This window comes from Gracilinanus agilis, chromosome 6 (genome assembly GCF_016433145.1).
Source record: "Gracilinanus agilis isolate LMUSP501 chromosome 6, AgileGrace, whole genome shotgun sequence".
NCBI lineage: Eukaryota > Metazoa > Chordata > Mammalia > Didelphimorphia > Didelphidae > Gracilinanus > Gracilinanus agilis.
The window spans coordinates 179,931,749-179,953,999 of record NC_058135.1 but is presented as its reverse complement, the minus strand read 5'-3'; the positions used below and the strand labels follow the sequence as shown (position 1 = coordinate 179,953,999).

The 22,251-nt window shown below is 35.7% G+C and overlaps 1 protein-coding gene across 1 annotated transcript in view; it reads left to right on the top strand.

Annotated features, from left to right (window-relative positions):
- DTHD1 (death domain containing 1) overlaps positions 1-22,251 on the top strand; it is a 70,713-nt gene that overhangs the window by 29,562 nt on the left and 18,900 nt on the right. Inside the window, exons 3-7 of the mRNA XM_044681748.1 lie at positions 2,453-2,783; positions 6,764-6,943; positions 11,877-12,121; positions 16,848-17,012; positions 17,071-17,156. Coding sequence (XP_044537683.1) covers positions 2,453-2,783; positions 6,764-6,943; positions 11,877-12,121; positions 16,848-17,012; positions 17,071-17,156 — 1,007 coding nt within the window. The remainder of the gene's footprint in view (positions 1-2,452; positions 2,784-6,763; positions 6,944-11,876; positions 12,122-16,847; positions 17,013-17,070; positions 17,157-22,251) is intronic.

The following is a 22,251-nucleotide window of genomic DNA, read 5'->3' as shown; positions in this document are numbered from 1 at the left end:
ACAGACTCCATGGTGGTTGGGACAAGCTGTAACTGACCCTGGGAGACCTCAGAGCTAGTGGAACTGTACCCTGATTCCCTGAGATCTTGGAGAGTGGTGAAGTTTGAAAGCAGAGGACATCGATCCTGCAAGACAGCACTGAGTAGGGAAGTGGCCTATGATCTGGTGGACAGCTTGCAGACTTTCTCTTCCTACTGGGCTACTTTGGATCATCAGTTCTGGAGGAGTTGGCTCTAGGCATCTTGATAACATCTCTGGACTCTGCTGTGAGGATTCCCACTCCAGTCCTGTTATTCTCTGGGCCCTGCCTGGCTTAGGTCTTAGATGAGAGTAGTTAAGTCCCTCCCCTGTCCCTGTGGTTTGCCCTTAGTCAGAAAATGTAGAAACCCCTATTCCCATCCTTTACCATAGTTTCTTTAATTAAAATTATTATAAACTCTTGCCTTTAGTCTGCTAGTCTCCATAGGCCCCTTGCCTAGAAGGTACAGAGTGATAGGGCCTAACTGCCACTTCTGTTAACAGATACCTCCTTAGCAGTTAAACCCAGTCTCCCTACCTTGTTTGGTCCTGCCTTCTGACATTCCTATCTCCCTCACACCCCATTGTGACCCCACATATAATATTTTAGTTAACTTCCCCGGTTTCCCCCATTATAGCCCTAAACGTTGGTATAATGAATCACCAGAAGCTCTTTGACTAAAGGCCAAAGGAGTTTATTAAAGTCAAGGGTAAGCTGAGGGAAGAGGGTAAGGTCTGGTAACTAATTGCTAAGGTTGAAGCCAGTGCTGAGGGGAGGAGGGGCCATGGAAGGTAGAAGTCAGGCTGAGGAAGCCAGCCCTCAGCCAGGGATAAATTTCACTGCCCTGATATAATAAAGTCTAGCAGATTACTAAATGAGGTGATGGCTTGATTTAAGGTTGTCCCTGCCTGCCTATAGAATCTGGTTCCCACGATCTCCACCCCCCAAAAATTCCCTCTTCCCAGGCCCAATGGGGAGATCCAGGGGATAGCAGGATATCAAGGGAGAGATCCAAGGAAATCAGCTAAAAGCCAAAAACCCCAAAGCCAAAAGCCCCACAATTGGTTCTGCAGGAATATTTATAGTGCCAGTTCTAACGGTTTTTGCCTGTGAGACCACCGGTCAGGCTGGGTCAACATTCTGTTTTCCAGCTGTCAGGGTTGCTTCTGTTAGTTTTGCAAATGCAAAGATTCTTGCAGCAACCCTGCATTACAATAGAAGATATAGTCAATGTATTTGTGACACATTGTGGGTAGCAGTACAACACTCAGGATGTCTATTTGCTTTCCATTGTTCTCACTATGTCACCACATTTTCCCCCTGATAATACATATATACATGTATACATATGTACATATATTTATATATACATTACACTCATATGATATGATAATATAATGTAATGTAATGTAATATAATATAATATAATATAATATAATATAATATAATGTATATGAAACAGAGTTTGGAATCAGTTGATCTGAGTTTGAACCTTAGCTCTCTCATTGATCATATAACTTTGAACAAATTACTGAATTTTTCTGGATTCCAGTTTTCCCATCCAGTAAAATAAAAAATTAAACTAGACAACCTCTAATATTGTTTCCAATTGTAAAACTGAACTGTTAGGCTTTTATGTTGATGATGGGACTCAAGAGTATGATTAGTTGGAGGAACTAGGGTTATTTATTTTAAGAAGAAAAAAATAGAGAAGAAAAAATAACTTTCTTTAAATATTTGAAGGTTTCAATTCAGTAAACAATGAGTATCCATTATTTGCAAAGCATTATCTGGGTATTAGAGATAAAAAATGAAATGAGATTCACATACAGTGTGACATAGTGTGCTAAACTTGCAGATGGGAAGACCTGGGTTCCTCTCCTGCCTCCCTCTGCTTAGTTGAAAAATGAAGCGATTAGACTAGATGATCTCTATAATCCATTTCACTTTAATTCATTGATCTTTCCAGGAATTTGAGGTGTCAAATCTATATGGAAGGAACCATGATAGTGGCATCCACAGAAATAGGAATGAGGTGCAAGTTTGACTGAAATGTCATCTGGAATAGGGATTAACTTTGTTTCTGTTGAGCCAAAGGGAAAAAAAGAGAGAAGCAGATATGCTTTTCTAGACAATTAGGGATTTCCAAAACTAGAATAGGCATTATGAATCAGTGATTTCTTCATGACTGGAGATATATAAACAAGCTGGATGGCCACTCCTAAAGAATATTATTCAGGGGATTCATGCTCAAGGTAGGGATTAGACAGGGTGATTTTTAGGTCCTTCTAACTCTCATATTCTACAGTAATTTTCAAGTGTAAATTGTAATATGATAAAAATCACATAATAATTTATCAAATCAAATATATAAATGTACATATGTTAAACAAATTATGCAAAGGAAAAACAAACTATTTTTTCTCCCAACAGATATCTTGTTAGTCCAGTTAATGAGACTGGTTCCAAAGTAGCCTGTTATATTACAGCACCATCATCTGTTCTACAAAACCTGACCTGCCAGATAATAAATGATATGAGTTCTTTGGTAGTTAATGATTCTGAAGAGTTGGTCAGCAATGTCATATCTGTTGAGTACTCAGACCATGAGAAGAGAATACCATTTCCAATCAGCATTGCAATCCCATTTAGTGCACGCTACCGGGGAAATTACAGAGACATCATGGTAAAAGTGTCTGATGGAGACCTTCAATCAAGTTACATAAACTTAAGTTCATTGGAAGGAACTCGAGGAAGTCATAAGGTTGGTAAATGCTCAGCTAAGTATCTTTCTCTTATTTTGCTAATTTTCTTAATACTATTCAAACTGCTAGAAAATTCAGTTCTTGAAATATAAAGAAGATGCTACTGATTATCAATGTTGGACAGGAAATAGATCCATACTTTGTGATTTCCCTTAATGTCCAAAGACACACATTTGAAAGATCCTTTCCCAGAGTTGAGGGTGAAGTTTGATATCAGTGAACAGAACACAGCTAACTTTCATATGGAGAGAATAACAAAAGCCAAATAACTGTAGTTTAATTATTACTACATTCTCACCAACTAAATGTAAGAGCCACAGTACCTTTCATAATGGTAAAAAAAAATTTGATTTTTTAATGTAATGGAACTCAGAGGCAATTTATTCTAACCATCTCATTTTATAGGTGTATCCTGAGTAAAAGGGAAATCACAAAGTGTGACTAGAGCAATATAGATTCCTCATCTGATACATGTTGTCAGTTAATCTGTGTTCTATTGACCTTTATGCTTCTTAAATTTTAACATCCTTGGGAACTTACATTGAAGGATTTTCATTTATACATGCAGGTAATCAAGAGATTTTCTTTTCACCATTTTGTCTTCTCTGAAAAGCAAGGAAGAACACATATCTAGATATACATTAAGTGCAAAAAGTATTACAAAATTAATGAAATGTAAGACTTTCTTTCTCTGCCCTGATATTTAGATTTCTATCTCCATTTATTTCCCTACCTCAGTCTCCTAATTCTGAGATTAGAGATTTATAAAATGCAGAGATTAAAATTAATATCCAATAACTAAGTATTATATTTTATAAATTTTATTAATAATAAAGTAAAAAAAGCTAATTAAAAAAGTGCTAACCCAGCCCAATTAGGAGAGAAGAGAGCGAAAAAGGCAGAGTTTCAGAATTTATAAACAATTACATAAAGATGCAAGGTACACAAAGGGAAAAGCATTCTGCGTGACACAGAAAGGAATTTTGAGTAATATAGTTTTAGGGGTTCAAGATATTTCTAACTATAAAAGATTGATTTTGTAAGGTAAATTTTAAAATGAGACTAATCATAGTCTACAATAAGGAACTGATTCAATTAATAGTCATAAAGCTGAAAAATTAATAGTTATCCCCATTTGAATTGGGGACTAAACGAGTATAGAGCAAAAACAGCTTTCCTTTATTCTTCTATGGATCTGTGATGTCCTGTGCAAAGCTACAGAACAGATCACAACATAACCCTAAGCCTGTTTCCTGAGTGGCTTCTGTCCACATTCTCTTAGGGATATTACATGGAGAATCTCCACTCAATGTGGAAGCCCTTTTCTGTTTGTACTGTGAGCTCATCAGTTCTATCTCTTTGGAGTTGGATAGTTTTTTCATCATGAGTTTTTCAGAATTGTCTTGGATTGTTTTATTGGCTGGAATATCTAAGACTTTCACAGCTGATCAAAACAATATTTCTGTTACAGAGTACAATAATCTCCTGGTTCTGCTCACTTCACTTTGCATCAATTCATATAAGTCTTCTGAGGTTTTTCTGAAAGCACAATAACATTCCATCACAATCACAACTTGTTCAGCCATTCCTCAATTGACAGGCATCTCCTCAATTTCCAATTCTTTGTTACCACAAAAGTAAAAGAGTCACTCTAAATATCTTTGTACAGATATGTCCTTCTTTTTCTTTGATCTTGTGAGATACAGACCTATTAGTGGTATTGCTGTGTCAAAAGGCATGCAGTTTTATAACCTTTTGGGCACAGTTCCAAATTATTTTCCAGAATGGTTTGGTCAGTTCACAACCCGTTGATTCTAGTATCCCTATTTCTAGGTTTCTTTTAGCATTTATAATTTTACCTTTTTGCCATGTTAACTAATTTGATAGGTTTGAGGTAATACTTCAGAGTTGTTTTATTTTGATATTTTCTAATCGGTATTGATTTAAAGCCTTTTCTTATATGAGTATAGATAGCTTTGATTCCTTCTGAAAACTGCCTATTTGTGTCTTCTGACCATTTGTCATTTCCACTTGGAGAATGGTTCTTTTTTTTTTAATAAAAAGTGTATTTTTGATAATTATTTTTATATAGTTTGTTTCCTTTATAATCCCGTGTATTTTATGGTATACTTTAAATTTATTCTTTTTTTGTGAGGTTTTTTTTTTAATTTTTATTTTTTAGAAAAATTTTCCATGGTTACATGATTCATGTTCTTACTTTCCCCTTCAACCCCTACAACCCCCTCCCCCATAGCCGACACATTTCTGCTGGTTTTAACATGTGTCATGGATCAAGACTTATTTCCATATTATTGATAGTTGCATTGGTGTGGTAGTTTTGAGTTTACATCCCCAATCATGTCCGCCTCAACCCATGTGTTCAAGCAATTGTTTTTCTTCTGTGTTTCCTCTCCTGCAGTTCTTCCTCTGAATGTGGGTAGCGTCTTTACCATAAATCACTCAGAATTGTCCTGGGTCATTGTATTGCTGCTGATACAGAAGTCCATTACATTCAATTTTACCACAGTATATCAGTCTCTGTGTACAATGTTCTTCTGGCTCTGCTCCTTTCACTCTGCATCAATTCCTGGAGGTCTTTCCATTTAAATTTATTCTTCTGAGAAGGAGTGCATAAGCTTCTCTAGACTTCCAGAAGGGTCTATGACATGAAATTATGAACTCCTATCAGGACTTATGCTGTATATGTGTTAGTACCCATTTTAATGGCTAGAATAGTGTCCTCCTTTTATGACAATACATTTCCTAAATGATATATTTTCTGCCACCTTTTCTGCACATAATTATTAGAATAGATAATATGAGGAAGTGAAATATTCTTTTAAAAATATTTCTGGATACAATTTTTAATATTCATTTTCTGACATCTTGCAATCCATGTTTTCTCCCTCCCTTCTGCCCATCCCCACGATATTTTCCAAGGATAGATCATCTCCTTTTTTGGCTTATTCTAGAGGTATCTCTATTTTGAGAGAGGAAGGTGGGGATATAGGATATAGAGATATCATAAATAATCATTATGAGTGAGGTATTTTAGTATTAGCTATATGCTCAGTGTTCTTGTCTGATTAATTTAAGTGGCTGAAAAATATATTCAAAGTAAATCAGTTAGACTTGAAAATGTGAATTAAAAGGGAACACAAGAGTGTCCTTTCCAAATATAAGTACTGCCTCCACAGAGGAGAGAATTAGAGAAAATAAGCTTAACTGAAAAAAAATCATTCAATGTAGAAAAAAAATATTGATATTAGGAATGTTATTACATCTAAATACACTCTTCGTGAATATGATGGAATCTTAGTGCATTGAGATCTATAAGGGTAAGGTAAAAATAGCAGTTATGAATGATTCAGGAAGAGACTTGGACTTCATGAAATTCCTTCCAACTTTAGGACCCCTAGAATGCCTAGAGAGATACCATAAATGCCACTCATTGATGTTTTTTCTCTTTCTTCTACAGGTACTGGGGATGTGTGATTAAAGCAGAATATGAATTTATCCTGATATATATTTTCTTGTATAGTGGACAGAGAGTTGACTTCGGAGTCCCAAAGATCTGAAGTTTAAGCCCAGCCTCTGAAACATACTAGCTTTCTGATTCTGGGCAATTCACTTAACTTCTTATTACTCCAAACAATTCTCTAAGGTTTGAAATTTCAGTCAATGTGCCTATTTGTATTGGTAAGCTATTCTTTTTACTAGCAGACTGCAATCCTGGTGAAATTATAGATTTAGTTTAAAAAAATCCTGCCAGTAACATATTCAAATGTAACAAAAACAAAAGCAAAAATAAAGCCTGAATAGACTGAGTCTCTTTTCACCTCAAGGAAATTTCTGGACCATGTTGAAACAAAACTTTTCCAAGTAATAATAGGATATGTAAAATACATTTTTGATAGCCTATCCTTAATACAGATACATGCCAGGTGAAATGCAAGTCTATATTTATTTTCTATGCTAGGGGACCTGGGCTGAAGTGAAAGTTTATAAGCTTGGCATCTTTTCTGTGGTGTCGTGCCTAAAGAAAGAATCCTTTATGGTTCCGAAGAAAGGCCTTTCCCTAAAGCTCAGCATGGATCCCCGGATCTCCTTAAGTTATCCCTCAGGAGTTTTCACCTCTTCAGTTCTTGTACAGTTAAAGGTAAATAAACACTATAGTGAGTTGCCTTTCCATTCAGTGCAGCCCATTAAAACTAGAATTTGTTAACAACTCTGAGGTACCACCTCACACCTAGCAGATTGGCTAAAATGATAGCAGAGGAGAGTAATGAATGCTGGAGGGGATGTGGCAAAACTGGGACATTAATGCATTGCTGGTGGAGTTGTGAAATGATTCAACCATTCTGGAGGGCAATTTGGAATTATGCCTAAAAGAATGCCTGCCCTTTGATCCAGCCATACCATTGCTGGGTTTGTACCCCAAAGAGATCATAGATAAAAAGACTTGTACAAAAATATTTATAGCTGTGCTTTTTATGGTGGCAAAAACCTGGAAAAATGAGGGTATGCCCTTCAATTGGGGGAATGGCTGAACAAATTGTGGTATATGCTGGTGCTGGAATACTATTGTGCTAAAAGGAATAATAAATTGGAGGAATTCCATGTGAACTGGAAAGACCTCCAAGAATTGATGCAAAGTGAAAGGAACAGAGCCAGAAGAACATTGTACACAGAGACCTATACACTGTGGTAAAATAGAAGGTAATAGACTTCTGTACTGGCAGCAATGCTATTACCCAGGACAATTCTGAGGGGTTTATGGAAAGGAACGCTACCCACATTCAGAGGAAGAACTACAGGAGTAGAAATGCAGAAGAAAAACAACTGCTTGAACACATGGGTTGATGCAGGCATGATTGGAGATGTAGTTTCGAAAGGACCACATCAATGCAATTATCAATAATATGTAAATAAGTCTTGATTGATGACACATGTTAAAACCAGTGGAAATGCGCATTGGCTATGGGGTGGGGTAAAAGGGGATTGAAGGGGAATGTAAGAACATGAATCATGTAACCAAGGAAAATTTTTCTAAAAAATAAAATGAAAAATGAAAAAAAATACAAAACAAAAAAAACCCTAGAATTTGTTAAGTGCCAACTTTTTGTTCAGGTGATAGGAATGCCAAGACATGGAGAAATAGCTCTTGACCTTTAGGAGCTACTTGAGGAATAAGGGGGAGATATGGATACAGATAAGGCAGGACATACCATATACAAGGCAAATATAAAGTAATTTGGGGAGAAGGGAGAGCAGTAATAACTAACAGAATGTGTCATCTGTAGGAGACAGCACCTAAAAGAGAGTTGGAATTCTGAGAAACAGAGGAGGGAGAGCATCAAAGAACATGGGAGATGGTTTTTGCAGAGGTAGAGATGAGAAATGGAATGTCACGTATAGGTAACAGGAAAAATAAAAATCTCACTAGAAAAAGATGAGTTGGGAGAATTTACATAGGATCATGAATTTGGAATTTAAAGGGACCTTTCAGTTCACTAGACCAACCTCCTTATTTTTTAAATAAAAAACTGAGACCCACCCAGAGTTAAAATGACTTGTCAAGGTCATACAGGTAGAAAGAGTAGCACTGAGATTTGCACCTAGGTTTTAGGGACCAAATGCTCTGCTCTGTCCATTGTTCCATATTACTAGCTATAAATGTCAAACAGAGGAGTCTGTGTTTTATCCTGTAGAAATAGGTAGATCCTGAAGCTTCTGGAGCAGGAAAGGTCAGACTTATGCTTTAGGAATCTCATTTTGGTAGGTGGGTAGTAGACAGAGAGGGGATGTGTTAGAAACAGTAAGATTAGTTAGCAGGTTATTAACCAGAGTTAAGACAAGAAGTGGATTAGGTTTGACCTAGAAGAGTAGTAGCTAAGTGTTATAGTGCTGCACTCAGAGTTCATCATTTCTCACTTTAAAGGTGAATAACATTTTTCATCAGAAATCCTTTGGAATTGTCTTGTATCATTATATTGATCAGAATAGCTAAGTTTTCCACAGTTGATTATCATACAATATTGCTCTTACCATATTCATGTACAACATTCTCTTGTTTCTACTCATTTTAATTTGTTTGCTATTTCTTAGTTACCTTATTTGCCATATTATAGCACAATCATGTTTCATTATGATCATATACAACAATTAACTCATCTATTCATAATTAATGGACATCCCCTCAATTTTTAGTTTTATCATTATGTGGTATCCTATATTGCTTGGAAGGTTCTGTAGTAAAAAGCCATCACAAGTTTAAAGATTTCTATGATTCTTCTACATCTCCTAAAATTATAGCTCATGCACCTCCCACTAATGTGTTTGCCTTAAATGATTAGCCAAGGGATTTTTTAAAGAAGAAAAGGCATTTCATAAAATAATATGATAAGAAACATAGCAATGAAACATTTCTCACGTAAAATGTGAATTCTCTGTTCTAGGAGCACACCCAACAGGAAGGGTGACATATAAGATATATGCATGAAGGAACACACACACACACCACACCACACACACACACACACACACACACACACACACACACACACACACAAACAAGGAATAAGTTTAGGATTTGCATTTGGAGAAGTACATAGATGTTCCTGGTAAACAATTTGAGGGGCATGTCACACTTCTGGCACTACATGACTGCTACCTAGTTATGTCACTGTTATGCCAACCAGCTCTGTTCCCCGACCTGCTTGGTCTTATAGTATTTGTTCAACTATGCTTATATGGACAATAGGTCATCCTAATCCATTTCTGCTGTGCTTCTTTGGTCACTGCTGAGATGTACACAGACTCTCTCCTAGAAACTGCACTGATGGACATTCACTGCCTCTAGCTTCTAGATCACCTGAAATTCTTGGATATATTTTCTTCAAGGAGAAACTGGATGCTTCCATCATACTCTTTCACCTTAAAGAACATTTCTCTTCTTGTTATAGCTCTTTCACAAAAAGTAGAAACCATTTTTTTTATTACTTAAACCTGAATAGCATAAAGACCAAAGTGTGGGCAACTAGCTAGTAAAACTGAAGAATCTGAAAATTTGGCTTGGTTTATATAGTACACAAATACATCAGTATTAATAACTAAATTGTTAGATGAATATGAAATGCCTTTCTAACCCTCACTGTTATGCTTTTAGTAGTACTACTCCTAAATCATGTGAAATTCTTTTGAAAAACTAAATATAGGAAATGATGAATAGGCCAGTTTAAAAAAATTCAAAAGAATTACATGGGATAATGAATAGAGAAATGAGTAGAACCAAGAGAACATTATACAAACCTACAGATTTAATATATGAAGAATAAGTTGTGAATATTACCTCTGGAGAATGAACTGAAAAATGAAAACATGAAAGACATAATTTATATAAACCAGGGGTCAGCAAACTTTTTGGCCATGAGATCCATAAACGCCACATTTTTTAAAATGTAATTTTGTGAGAGCCGTACAATGTTCACAGTGCCGCTCCTGTAACAGCGCCTGAAAAAAAAAATTGGCTTTATGGCTCCTGCAGAAAGAGCCATATCTGGCCCTCAAAAGAGCCAGATATGGCTCGAGAGCCATACGTTGCCGACCCCTGATATAGATGAATATATATATATGCCATTATCTTTATATATATTAAAAAGATAATGTAGTAATATGAAAAGATAAAAGAAAGCAATATTTTTTCCTATTATTTATTTTCTTTCTGTTAATTCTTGCATGCACCTGATTTACATAGATTTTAAGGAAAAGCATTTACATAGACTTGAAGTAGAAAAATTGTCTAATTTTACTACTACTCAGGAGAGGGAGTTTATTTTGTAAAGGATGGTTTATATTCAGGGCTGTATACATGGAATTTTAATTTGAATGACGTGTATCCCTTCTCATTGGAAAGCAGATTATTTTAGGGTAGAGATTGAATTGTTTCTTTGTGGTAGATACTTAATGCATGTTTGCTGAATTGGGGAAATTCAATATCTCACATAAAATTTTCATTAAAGGAAAAAATCTAGATATTATATATAGAAAAAATATTATTCATTGTTAGCATGTCTCTACAAATTCTGCACATAACTTAAAAAATTACCATTCAATAATGGAGTTGGAAGGGGTGGATCCTCAGTGCAAGTACTAATAATTATCCTAAGAATGATCTCAGAAGAAGCTGCCATTATCTTATAGTTGAGGTTGGGACTGGGGTTAGTAAGATCACACATTAAGGCTTCTTGGAAAAGTTAAATGGAAATATTAACTTTTAATTTGAAAACTGAAAAGCATTTAATATACACAAATACAAGTATTTCCTTTACTTAGGAAGACAATCTCCCAAAGTAGGGGTTCCACTGGCATTTTTGGTATATAATGAGACTAAAACAAGTGTCAATGAGGGTTTGGAGGATTGTGTTTGTATGGAGATTTTGAAGATGATGAGGAATCTAGCTGCCCCCTCTAAACTGCCTCTACCTTTGGAATATAATATAGCTCTCCCTATCCAGTCATGCACAGAAAAATCTGGAAATCTGTTTTTTACTCCAGTTTTCTATAGATGTATAGGTGAGGAGACAATAAATACTCAACAGCACCCATACATACCTTTCACTAGACCAACAATAGTAATTTTAAAAATCTATCAGAGACACCAGAGCTAAATTGCTCTGTTATAAGAGGTTTATAAAAAATAGAATAGCACTGTAGGAGTCATCCGAGAAAGGCGTAATCTGGAGATTATAGGGATTGTGAGAGAAACAACAAAGCAGTCAGCTAACACCCTATTAAGAAGAAACTGTACTGTTAATTTGGTTACTGTTCTCAGAGCAAGAATTGGAAAGGTGGAGAGTCCCTACATGATGTGCATGGCTTACTGGCAGAAATGACTTGACTGAAAATAAATTAGAGGAAGAAAGTATTATGGTAGCTGTTGTCATAAAAGTCTTGATTTATTAGATGAAACAATAGCCCACAAAACCATATTCTATAACATACTAAGAAAAATAGCTCAGAAAAAATGTGTATTTTGCTTCTCACAGAAATTAATAAATGAGAAATAATTTTTTTCCTCCTAATTTGTTTAGGTCCAGCCAATAGATCCTTCACTACTGTCAACATTAAAAACGAAACAAGATATTTATTATTCAGTAGTATCAACTAGTCCTTTAATCCATCTCCAACAACCATCAACACATCCTTTTCATAAACCAGTCACTATCATCCTTCCCTGTTCTCCAAATACAGAAAGAAAAACTCCTGGTGCTGAGATAGAACATAAAAGGGCAATTAGTGCTACTTTTAGAAAGATCACAACATCCTACCACATCCGGTGAGTAAGATCTTCAAATGTTAATATGACGTATCAAAAAAGGATGAGAGAGACAGCCTGCCACAGTAGAGAGAAGATCAACATCAGAGTCAGGAAAACTCAAGTTCAGATCTTGCCTGTAACATCTAATAGTTGTGAGATGCTGGGAAAGTCATTTAATCTTGAAGGGTACCAGTCAACTTTCTAAACTATAAATTAGAGATTAGTTGCTAATGTGATAGGGGGAGTTTCTAGATCAGGTGTTCCCTATACTTATAATGAAATAATAGGTCTGGATAAAAAAGAAAGAAGATAAATTCATGACAAAGTAGCTTAAATGATTGACTAAAGAACCGTTGTAGGAAAACATTTCTATTGTATTATTCTGAAATACTTTTCCCAAGAAAATGCAAATTTATTATATTATGTATCCCTAAGTGTAATAAAACATGGTATTGGAATATACTATTCTGCTCCAATCACTGAATTAGGTAATATGGAACGTGTAAGGGAATTAGAAAACATAGTATCTGTTTTTAAAATGATTGCAGCCTAATTTATCACAAATTAAGCTGTATTTTTAATGACAATATTTTGTGAGGTAGATTACACTGATGTTTAGGTTGACAAACTTTTTGCTATGAAATTTAGATTTCAAGTTATAAATTCACATTTAAACACTCTCCCCACATCAATTTTTTATTTCCTTTTAAGCCCAAACCAACTTTATATTAGCACAGATAATACAGAAAATAAGAAAGATTTGGCTCCTACCCAGACAAGAATGAATTATAAACAATTATAATCTGTAAAATTAATGAGTTGGATTAGTATGCTTCTAATGCCCCTTCCAGCTTGAAATTTATGAGCTAATCATCTACACTGAGCTAATGTGTTGAACTATCTTTATAAACAAAATTTAAACTATTAAACTTGATTATTATGATTGAAGAACAAAGGATAAGCATCCTGCTAGAGAAATTTAAAAATATGAAAATTTGATGTAGCTCATATGTTACATCAATACAACATTATTTACAACAAAGTTGTTAGACAAATTTAGAATACTCTAATATTTTAGTTGGAACTATACTTAAACTATGCATAATATTTTAAATAGCTAATAATAATAATAGTTAAGGTTTACAAAAGACTTTCTAAATATTATTTGATCCTCCCAACAACACTGGGAGTTGGGTGCTATTATTATCTAAATTTTATAGATGAAGAAATTGAATTAGAAAGATTAAGTGACTTGCCAACGTTCTACCTTTCTGACTCCAAGTCCAACACTGCTTACCTGGCTGCCAGCATATTATGCATCATATTACCTATACCATCTAGAGGAAAATATAAGAAAAATACAAGAATATTTAATATTTCACTTTTAGCCTACTAGTATAAATTGCTATTTATGAATATTTAATGTCATTCAATGATGTCACCTAGGAGAAAAGAGATAGTTTATTACATGAAATCCATTTGAGGCTGTGGAATAGGATATTTAAAAGTGAAAGCAAAAATGCATTTGTCACACAGAAATATATTTTTATAATCATGTTCAACATATCTTTTGTTTATTTTCATTTGTACTGATATTAAAATCAAAATGTTTAGAGAGGCAACCTGAAGGAAGATGTTTTGTATTTGAGAAAGAGAAATAAGTCCATGAAAATTTACTTAGTCAAGCATGACTTCTCTGAAGAGAACTATATTTCCTTGGATACCATAATGACTGCTCGTTTCTTCTTGGAAAGATAGTTTCTAAGTTTCACATCAAACTACATGAAGTAAATAGAAGCCAGCCCTCTCCCACTCTGAGGCAATGATTTAATTCTGTGGGAGCCACAAAGAACTGCAGATCCAACTTGACAATATTCTAGAAATTCAGCCTTAATCCAAGGAAACTAAGGAAGTACAATTTAGTCTCACATCTGCAGGGCTTCTCCCTTTAACCTAGTATCCTTGGGAAATTGGGTGGTTCCATGGATGCTGTTGTAACAGTGTGAACTGAGTTTGCAAAGGCAAGCAGGCAGTGGGGGGGGGGGTTGTGGATGTGTGTGTGGGGGGGTGTGTGCGGTGGTGGGGTAGAATGGACCCTGAAAGCAGCCCAGCAGAATATGCCCATTCAGAATTCTGTTTGGGAGGGGCCAACAACAAGAGGAGTTTGGAGGAGAATTCTGAAGGTCCTCAACTGTCACTTCTCTCCTGACGGAACAAGGAGCTGGGGGGTTCTTTCTTTGGTTGGGAGGTTTGGCTTTTGGGGTGAAACCTGAGTGAATTGGCTTCCTCTGTATTTTTATGTGTGACTATTGGGAGACCACAAATACCAACAGAGAAGATATTGAACAGCCATTCTTCAATTTGGCGGGAGAGTCTGAACTCCTGGGGGAGTGGGTTTGAAGGAAGTGGGGGTCCCTTCCCTGATCCTGCCTGAATCCATTGATCCTGTTACTTCCCTTTCATGTTAGTTTAGAAATATTTGATAGGAGACTGTAGTGGTGAGAGAGAGTTAGCTGCTGTTGCCAAGCCACTAAAGAAGTCCAGCGCTGCTCTCTTGGGGAGAAGACTTAGCTGATAGAGAAGTTCATCCTTTCCCTCCTTCCTGGATTCCCCTATACCTTTTTCCTCTGTACCATGAATTTGATTTATCCTTTATTAAATCCCTAATAGTTGATACTTAGAGTCTGGAACAGTTTCATTGAGGGGGGAGGTGATTGATCTGGTGGCTGAGGGGAAGACCATTACCTTACTCCATCTTGAGGGGTAAAGCTATTTGCACTTAGGAATTGGGGGAGGCTTGTCTCAACAGGGTTGGCATTAGGGTCACAATTGAACCCCAATACCTTCCTTCAACATCCCCATTATAACTTTGCTAGTTTGGGAAGCTCATTGAGTTTATTCCCTCACAGGTCTGCCCTGGGGTGGGGTGCATGAATAGCTGATCTGGCCCATTGGAAGCTAACAAGGTGGGGGAGTCTAGATACCCACCTATCTACCATCAATACTCACCCCCATACATTCTAGAAATCTAAAATAATTCTAGAGGAACAACTTCCTAGGTGGGAGGTTGAATCCTGAAATTATATTTCTAGATCTGGAATAAACCTTATCAAAGCAGGCTTCATTTGGGGTATCAGCCAGTGTGGTACTATGGAAAGAATGCTCACTTGGGAGTGGGATTCTACTTCTAATGATTATTATATGTATAACTTTGGGGAAGGCATTTAAGGATTTTTTTCCCTTTACTATCTTAATTTATTAAATGGTGTTGTAGTGCATGATCTCTTGAGGCCTTATCTAAACTCAAGATCATCTATTATGATCTGCTCAGACATTTGCTTCAAGGACCTTGGTATCATGCCACTTCTCTCCTCAAAATCATCAATGGCTCCCTATTGTATTTGGAATAAAATGTAAATTCCCCAAATTGGTAGTGAAGGCCATCCACAATTTGGTTCTAAATTACTTTTCCAAGTTTAATGTTTCTCACATTATTTCTCTCCATGTGCTTTGTATTATACCCAGAGTAACTACTTACCAACTTCAGTTCTCATCCTGTCCTCTTCTATCTTTGGATCTTTGATCATATTATCCCCTGTGCCTGGAATGTACCCTCCCTCTAATGTTATACTTCCTGTCTCTCCCTCTTAAAATCACTCTCTTCCTTCAAAGTTGAATTCAAACATCACTTCCTTTAGAAGGGCTTTCCTGATTTCCTAGTCTAAAAACAATCTGTTCATATTTTGCACAGCACATCATCTGGACCTTTCCTTTGAATTTATTCTATTCTGCCTTGTATCTTAGATATTTGTGCATATGTCATCTTTCTAGTAGATTATGAAATCTTTAAGTGCAGGGACTCTTATTTCATTATCATATCCTGAGGCCAGTGAACACACTAGTAATGTTAGAAATATCTATTAAATACAACTGAAGAAAATTAAACATCAGAATACTACAGAGGCAATATGGCATAGTGATAGAGAGCTGGTCTTAGAGTGATGAAGATCTGGGTTCATGTGCCATCTCTTGCACACTCTTACTGTGTGACCCTTGATAAGAGCCACTTAACCTTTATTCCATTTATTTATTTATTTATCTGTTTGCCTGTTTATTTATTTATTTATCTGTTTGCTTGATTGTTTATTTATTTATTTATTTATTCATTCATTTATTTATTATTTGTTTGTTTGTTTGTTTATTTGCTTGTTTGTTTATTTATTCACTTAACCAATATTTTAGGCAGCACTTTGTGACAGGAGTTCTTGATTTTTTTTTTTTTTTTGTGTTATGGACTCTTCTGGCAGTCTGGTGAAGACAATGGATAGTACTCAGAATAATGTTTTTAAAAACCTAAAACAAAAACATAGAATTGAAAAGGAAACCAATAAAATTGAAATAAAGGTGTATTATTTTTCTGTCCAAGTTCGCAGTTACTTTAAAATCTATCCATGAAACCCAGGTATCTGTAAATACCAAGTTAAGAATCTCTGCTCTAACGTACTATGCTTAAGAGAAAGTACTAACTTATATTGGTCATGTATGGAATTTCCTCATCTAGGAATTCTCCATAGCAGGGAATTCTACTACTAAGGGAAAGGAGAACTAGGCTGAAGGGACTAGTTTTATTTTTGACAATTCTTGGCTACCCAAGCAGATTCTTTAATGTTTTTTTTAATGTCTTTGATAAGTGTGATTTAATCTATATCCATGTCACTAATTTCTTTGTGTTCCCTTTCTATAGGGCAAAGAGTGCTTCTATAAGAAAACCTGGAGACAATGTCAGTGAGTCATTGAAACTACTGGGTTTCAGAACCCGAGAGGGAGGTTGGTTTGTCCTCGATGATGCTGTTGTGAGAAATGTGCAGAGTGGAATTGTATCATTTGAATTGCATGAACATTTAGACAGGTAAAGCATAAGGTTTTCAATGTCTTAGCTCTTGATGGCCCATAATTTATGTTTACAGATGCAGAAATGCTGAGATGAGTATCATTATTCAAGAAGTGGCACTACAGAAGAATCATTTAGGCTGCACTGAAAATGCAAACCAGGGTTAGCAAATTCATGCGTAGGTGATATATAAGGTATTGCTCCCCTTCATAGTAGTCTCACAAAAGATGAGCTCACAAACAAATCTGAGCTTATCTCGACAGTTCTAATACACTGTGTAGCTTCAATATAATTCTATGATAATATCTCCATTCCTGAAAGTTCCATAAAGATTATGAGAAAGCTGTTTAGTTTACATTCATCAAATGACTATGTTTATGGAGACTAGATTTTGTTTTTTCAGGAGCAGTTTCATTTTCTTTTCTCATTTCAGAGCACTGCAGCTGATCTAATTAAGAAAAAGTTTTTTTTTTTTTAGATGTCTTAGGAATCCGTGAAGATATTAAAAGGGCATAAAAAGATGAAACCCATATGAATAAGAATCTATTTGAAGGCAGATATACATATATACAAAAATGCAATCATTAAACTCTATCAATGGGTAGATAGTGGAATTTTAAAAATATGTGATAACATCAACATTGTGCTTCAAATAACTATGGAGAAAGTTGTCTAAAATGTGCAACTTACATAAGTGAACATTGTTGATAATTATTATGTAGTAGAGAAAGAGACTTTTCTTAGGGTTTCACTGGTATGAAGAGGTCTCTGGAGAGGAAACTCCCTTTATTAATACATTTCGGCACCTTTTTTTGCAACTTTTATCTTAAGAGAGTTCCCTAAAGACCATACAAGTTAAGAGAATTGCCCAGGGTCACATAGTGAGTATGTTTCACCATGATGCCTCTCATTATTACATGGTGCTTGGACAAAATTGCTGTTTTTTTTTCTGAACTAAAACATATTACATGAATTGAAGTAGATAGAATTTATTAATTAGTGGAGATTCAGATGTTCATGAATTTTATATATTTAAAGTTTAGATTCACTGTCTACTATAGGGTAGAGAACAATATGCTACCTTTGATCTTTTTACATAAAACTCATTTTTTTCATTAGACAAGCTTAAAATATTAAATTTATAACCTTTTATGTATGATTTTTTCTTATGTTATATGGATATTAAATATTTCAATTAAACATGTAATTATCTCTTGTTAATATTTCAAATTAATTGGTTTCCTAATTCTGAGAAGGTATCAGTGGGTTTAACTAGACTTTCCAAAAGCGTCCAAGATACACCAAAAATGATTAATAACCTCTGTTCTAGAAAGTGTGGACTGCTACACTACTTTCCATTTCTTCATTATTCATTTACTTCTCAAGATAGTATAATTAGGTCCTGTACTCCAGCACTTAAACAATTCAACTCAACAAACATTTATTATGCACCCAGTATGTATAAGACATTATACTAGGGACTGGAGATATAAAGACAAAAACATACAATTGCCCTTGACCTCAAGGAAGACCACGCACTGGGGGAGAACACAACATGTAAGCAAATAAGGAAATATAAAATAATTTGAGACAGACTAAGAGCATTAACCAGGGGAATAAGAAAGGGCTTCCATAGAAAGAATCTTTGAGATTGAGCTTTGAAGGAAGTTCTGTATTCTAAGAGGTATAAGTAAGAAAAAAAGACATTTCATGATGAAACACAAAAGTGGGAGATGGGATGCCAATTGTAGTACCAGCAAATAGACCAGAAGAATGGAAAGGAGAGAAGCTGTAAGCATGGATACCAATGGGCAATTCTATTATAAGAGACTAGCTAAATAATGATAAAATTCTGAAAGAGGATGATGGTTATGTGAATTGAGGGAACAGAATCAATTCATGAGGTATTTTGGAGATAGAATCAATAAGATCTGGCAAATGATTAGCTGAAGGAGAGGAAAGAATCAAGGATGCCTCTAAGATTATGAAACTAGATGACCTGTAAGATGATAGTTTCATCAGAAATAGTGATGCTTGGAGGAAGTATCCTCCAAAGGGATGTGGATGAAGCGTGTGATTGAAAACACTTCTTTTTTGTGTGCAAGTTAAATTTGAGATGGATTTGTTGAAACTAGTCTCTCAAAGGTCAACAATGATCTCTTGGTAATTAAGATCAATGGACAAGTTTCGAATGTAATATTCAGTACTACCTGTTGCTTTCGAACATTTTTCCTTTCCTTGACTTCCAATATGCTACTCTTCTTTTGTTCTTTTCCTCTTATGTGTTTCACATCTAACCAGATGATTTCTATATCTCTGAGGTACTTTCCAGAACTTCCATTCCATATTTCCAGATGACTCCTAAATATCTCCACTTAAGTGTTTTATGGTACCTCAAACTCAAAATGTCCCAAGCTGAACTTGTCATCTTCTCTCCTAAAACTAGACCTACCAGCCCTCAAGACTTATCTATTTTATTTTTATTAATAGCATGATTCTACCTCCAGTAACCCATGCACATACATAGTCACATGCAATTCCTGAGACTCTTTTATGTTCATATATCTCTGTCCTCTTTTTCATTCCCTCTCATTATTTTATTAACAAACTACCTTACTCAAATCTCATCTATTCTCATCATTGTGTTGTTCTTACTGCTCATTCTTGCAATGTTCTCAACTTTTCTTCCTGCCTTCAGTCTATCCCCTTTTCTATAGCTCTATCCAAGTGATCTTTTTAATTTCCTGTTATCATCATGTCACTCTTCTGCTCAAAAACCTTTACTGACTACCCCATGCTAACTAAATAAAGCATATATTTCTGTTTCTATAATTCACGATCTTCCACAATTTGGTCTCAACCTACCTCTTCAGCCTTACATCAAATACTTAATTTAATAAATGCAACAAAGACCTGGATAGTTGAGTCCCATCAATGGTGTGTATAATGTACTTTTCCTGTTGCCAGCCCACTTGAAAAGATAACCATGACTTTGTGAGCACTGATAGGTCAGAATAGCTTTGAATAATATTCCACCTAAGAGGAGGAAAAAATAGAACTTAGAGAGAAGCAAGAGCAGGGCCATTTTCTCATGGGCTACCTAGTAGCAGCCCAGATGAGTGGAAAAAAGACAAAGTCTTTCTTACCTTCTCATTCTAACGGTCAGGCAGGAAAGAGAAAATACTTTAGCCAGTTAGTGCTTTTATAAGGCTTCTCAGTGCTTTCTCAGCAGTCAGTCAAAAAGGTCAACTTCTTTAAATTATAAGAGGAATAGAAAGAGAATACCTACTTGTACTCAGAATTGAGGAATGGCGCCCTTCCATTAAAGGTCATCATACCTTTCTGGAAGGAGGTTCCCCAGCTCCCTCTAGATGTACTGGCAACAGGTATGGTTCATTGTACCTTTTCTAAGGATGAAGCTCTTGGCCAAGCATTACATGTGTTCTCAGTGCTATATTGTGGTGTTAATCTTCTCTTTCCCTGGTCTCTTTGTCTCTTATATTTTCCTCATTTTTCCTCCAGTGTGACACTGGTTCTCTGCCATGCTCTCATCTTTATCTGTCAACTCCTCAAAGCCTTTACTTTGCCTACTATCAAACTGGGTCAAAGTGACTTTTCCTTTCTTAAGTATTTTTTTTAAATCTTCCTTTGCCTTTATTTTCTTGCCTTTACTTCACTCTCACTTGTTTCATAGTTAATTGTATGTTTGCTCCCCTTTCTCCATTCAACTAGAAGATGCTTGAGAGCAGGGTCTTTAACAACAACAACAATAATAAACATTTATATCATTCTTGTCTTTGTATTCCCAGGATCCAACAAAATAGCTTGCATGTAGTAATTGCTTAAAAAACTTTTATTGAAGTGAGTTGATTTGAAGTCAACATTTTCACATACTCAAAACTTACCTATCTTGGAAAGACTTCAACCCTGCTGCTGACATCCTTCCCCTTCTGTGCCCCTTTTCTTTCATTTTACTCTTTTTTTTTTTTTTAAACCCTTACCTTCCTTCTTGGAGTCAATACTGTGTATGGGCTCCAAGGCAGAAGAGTGGTAAGGGTAGGCAATGGGGGTCAAGTGACTTGCCCAGGGTCACACAGCTGGGAAGTGTCTGAGACCAGATTTGAACCTAGGACCTCCCGTCTCTAGGCCTGGCTCTCAATCCACTGAGCTACCCAGCTGCCCCCTTTCATTTTACTCTTAAGTTTCTCAGATAAATTTTCTTCATCAGGTGTTTCCATTTGCTATCCTGTATTTCTTGAACTTGTTCCTTAATGTACAACAGCTTTGCAATCGAGTTCCTTCTCTCCTTACTTTACTAATACATCTTTCTCAGGTCATCAGTGATTTGTGAAACCTCAAATGTGATGTTCTTTTCTTAGTCCCGTTACTCCTTGATTGACACTTTTTCAATGACTAATACTATTGGCTACTTCCTTCTCCAAAGTCAATCCTAAGTTAATTCTGGCACTATTTATGATAATCTACCTCTAGGTGTTTGAACTACTTCTACTAGGTGTTTGAACCTACCTTTACCAGGTATTCTTGCACCTTCTGCCCTCTAAATGCCTGCATCCATCAAGGCTAGACTGTCCTTAGTTCTTTCTCTACATTTCATTGTTCAAAGAACTCATCTGCTTTTACTGTAAACTACTGCCTCTATAGGAGAGGTCCAAAGTAAAAAAAAGTTTCTAGCCTTCCTCTCTTCCAAGCTCCACTTCCACATTTTCAGTTGTGCACTGTATATTTTCTCTTCAATATCCTGCAATCGCTTCATAATCAACATGTCTAAAAATGAACTCATCTTCCTCCCAAACTGGCACCCTTTCCTGACTTCCCTATTTCTCAAAATGATACCACCGTTCTGTCACCAAGGAGACTGGAAGAATCTTTGTTGGCACAGGCTACATACAAACTAGCAAAAAGGAATATTCTAGTCATTCACGTGATTCATTTTGTGGCCACAGTCTTGATTTTTATTTTCTCATTGGGAAATATAACCCTGTTTTATAGTTCAAAACCTCAGAATCATTTTAAAAAATTCCAACTTTCATTTTTTACTATCATATGTTCTTCTTCTAACATTTGTTCTTCTCTGGTAATATCTCAACTTTGTCTATTTTTGTTAGTCTATTCCATTCATTTATTGTTGGGTTAGTGTTCTAATTGTTCTGACAATTTTCATTACCCTCCCTCCCCAAAGTTTCGAAGGCTTTTCCTCTGACTATTCATATGACTTTTACATCTTTTGTATCTCATA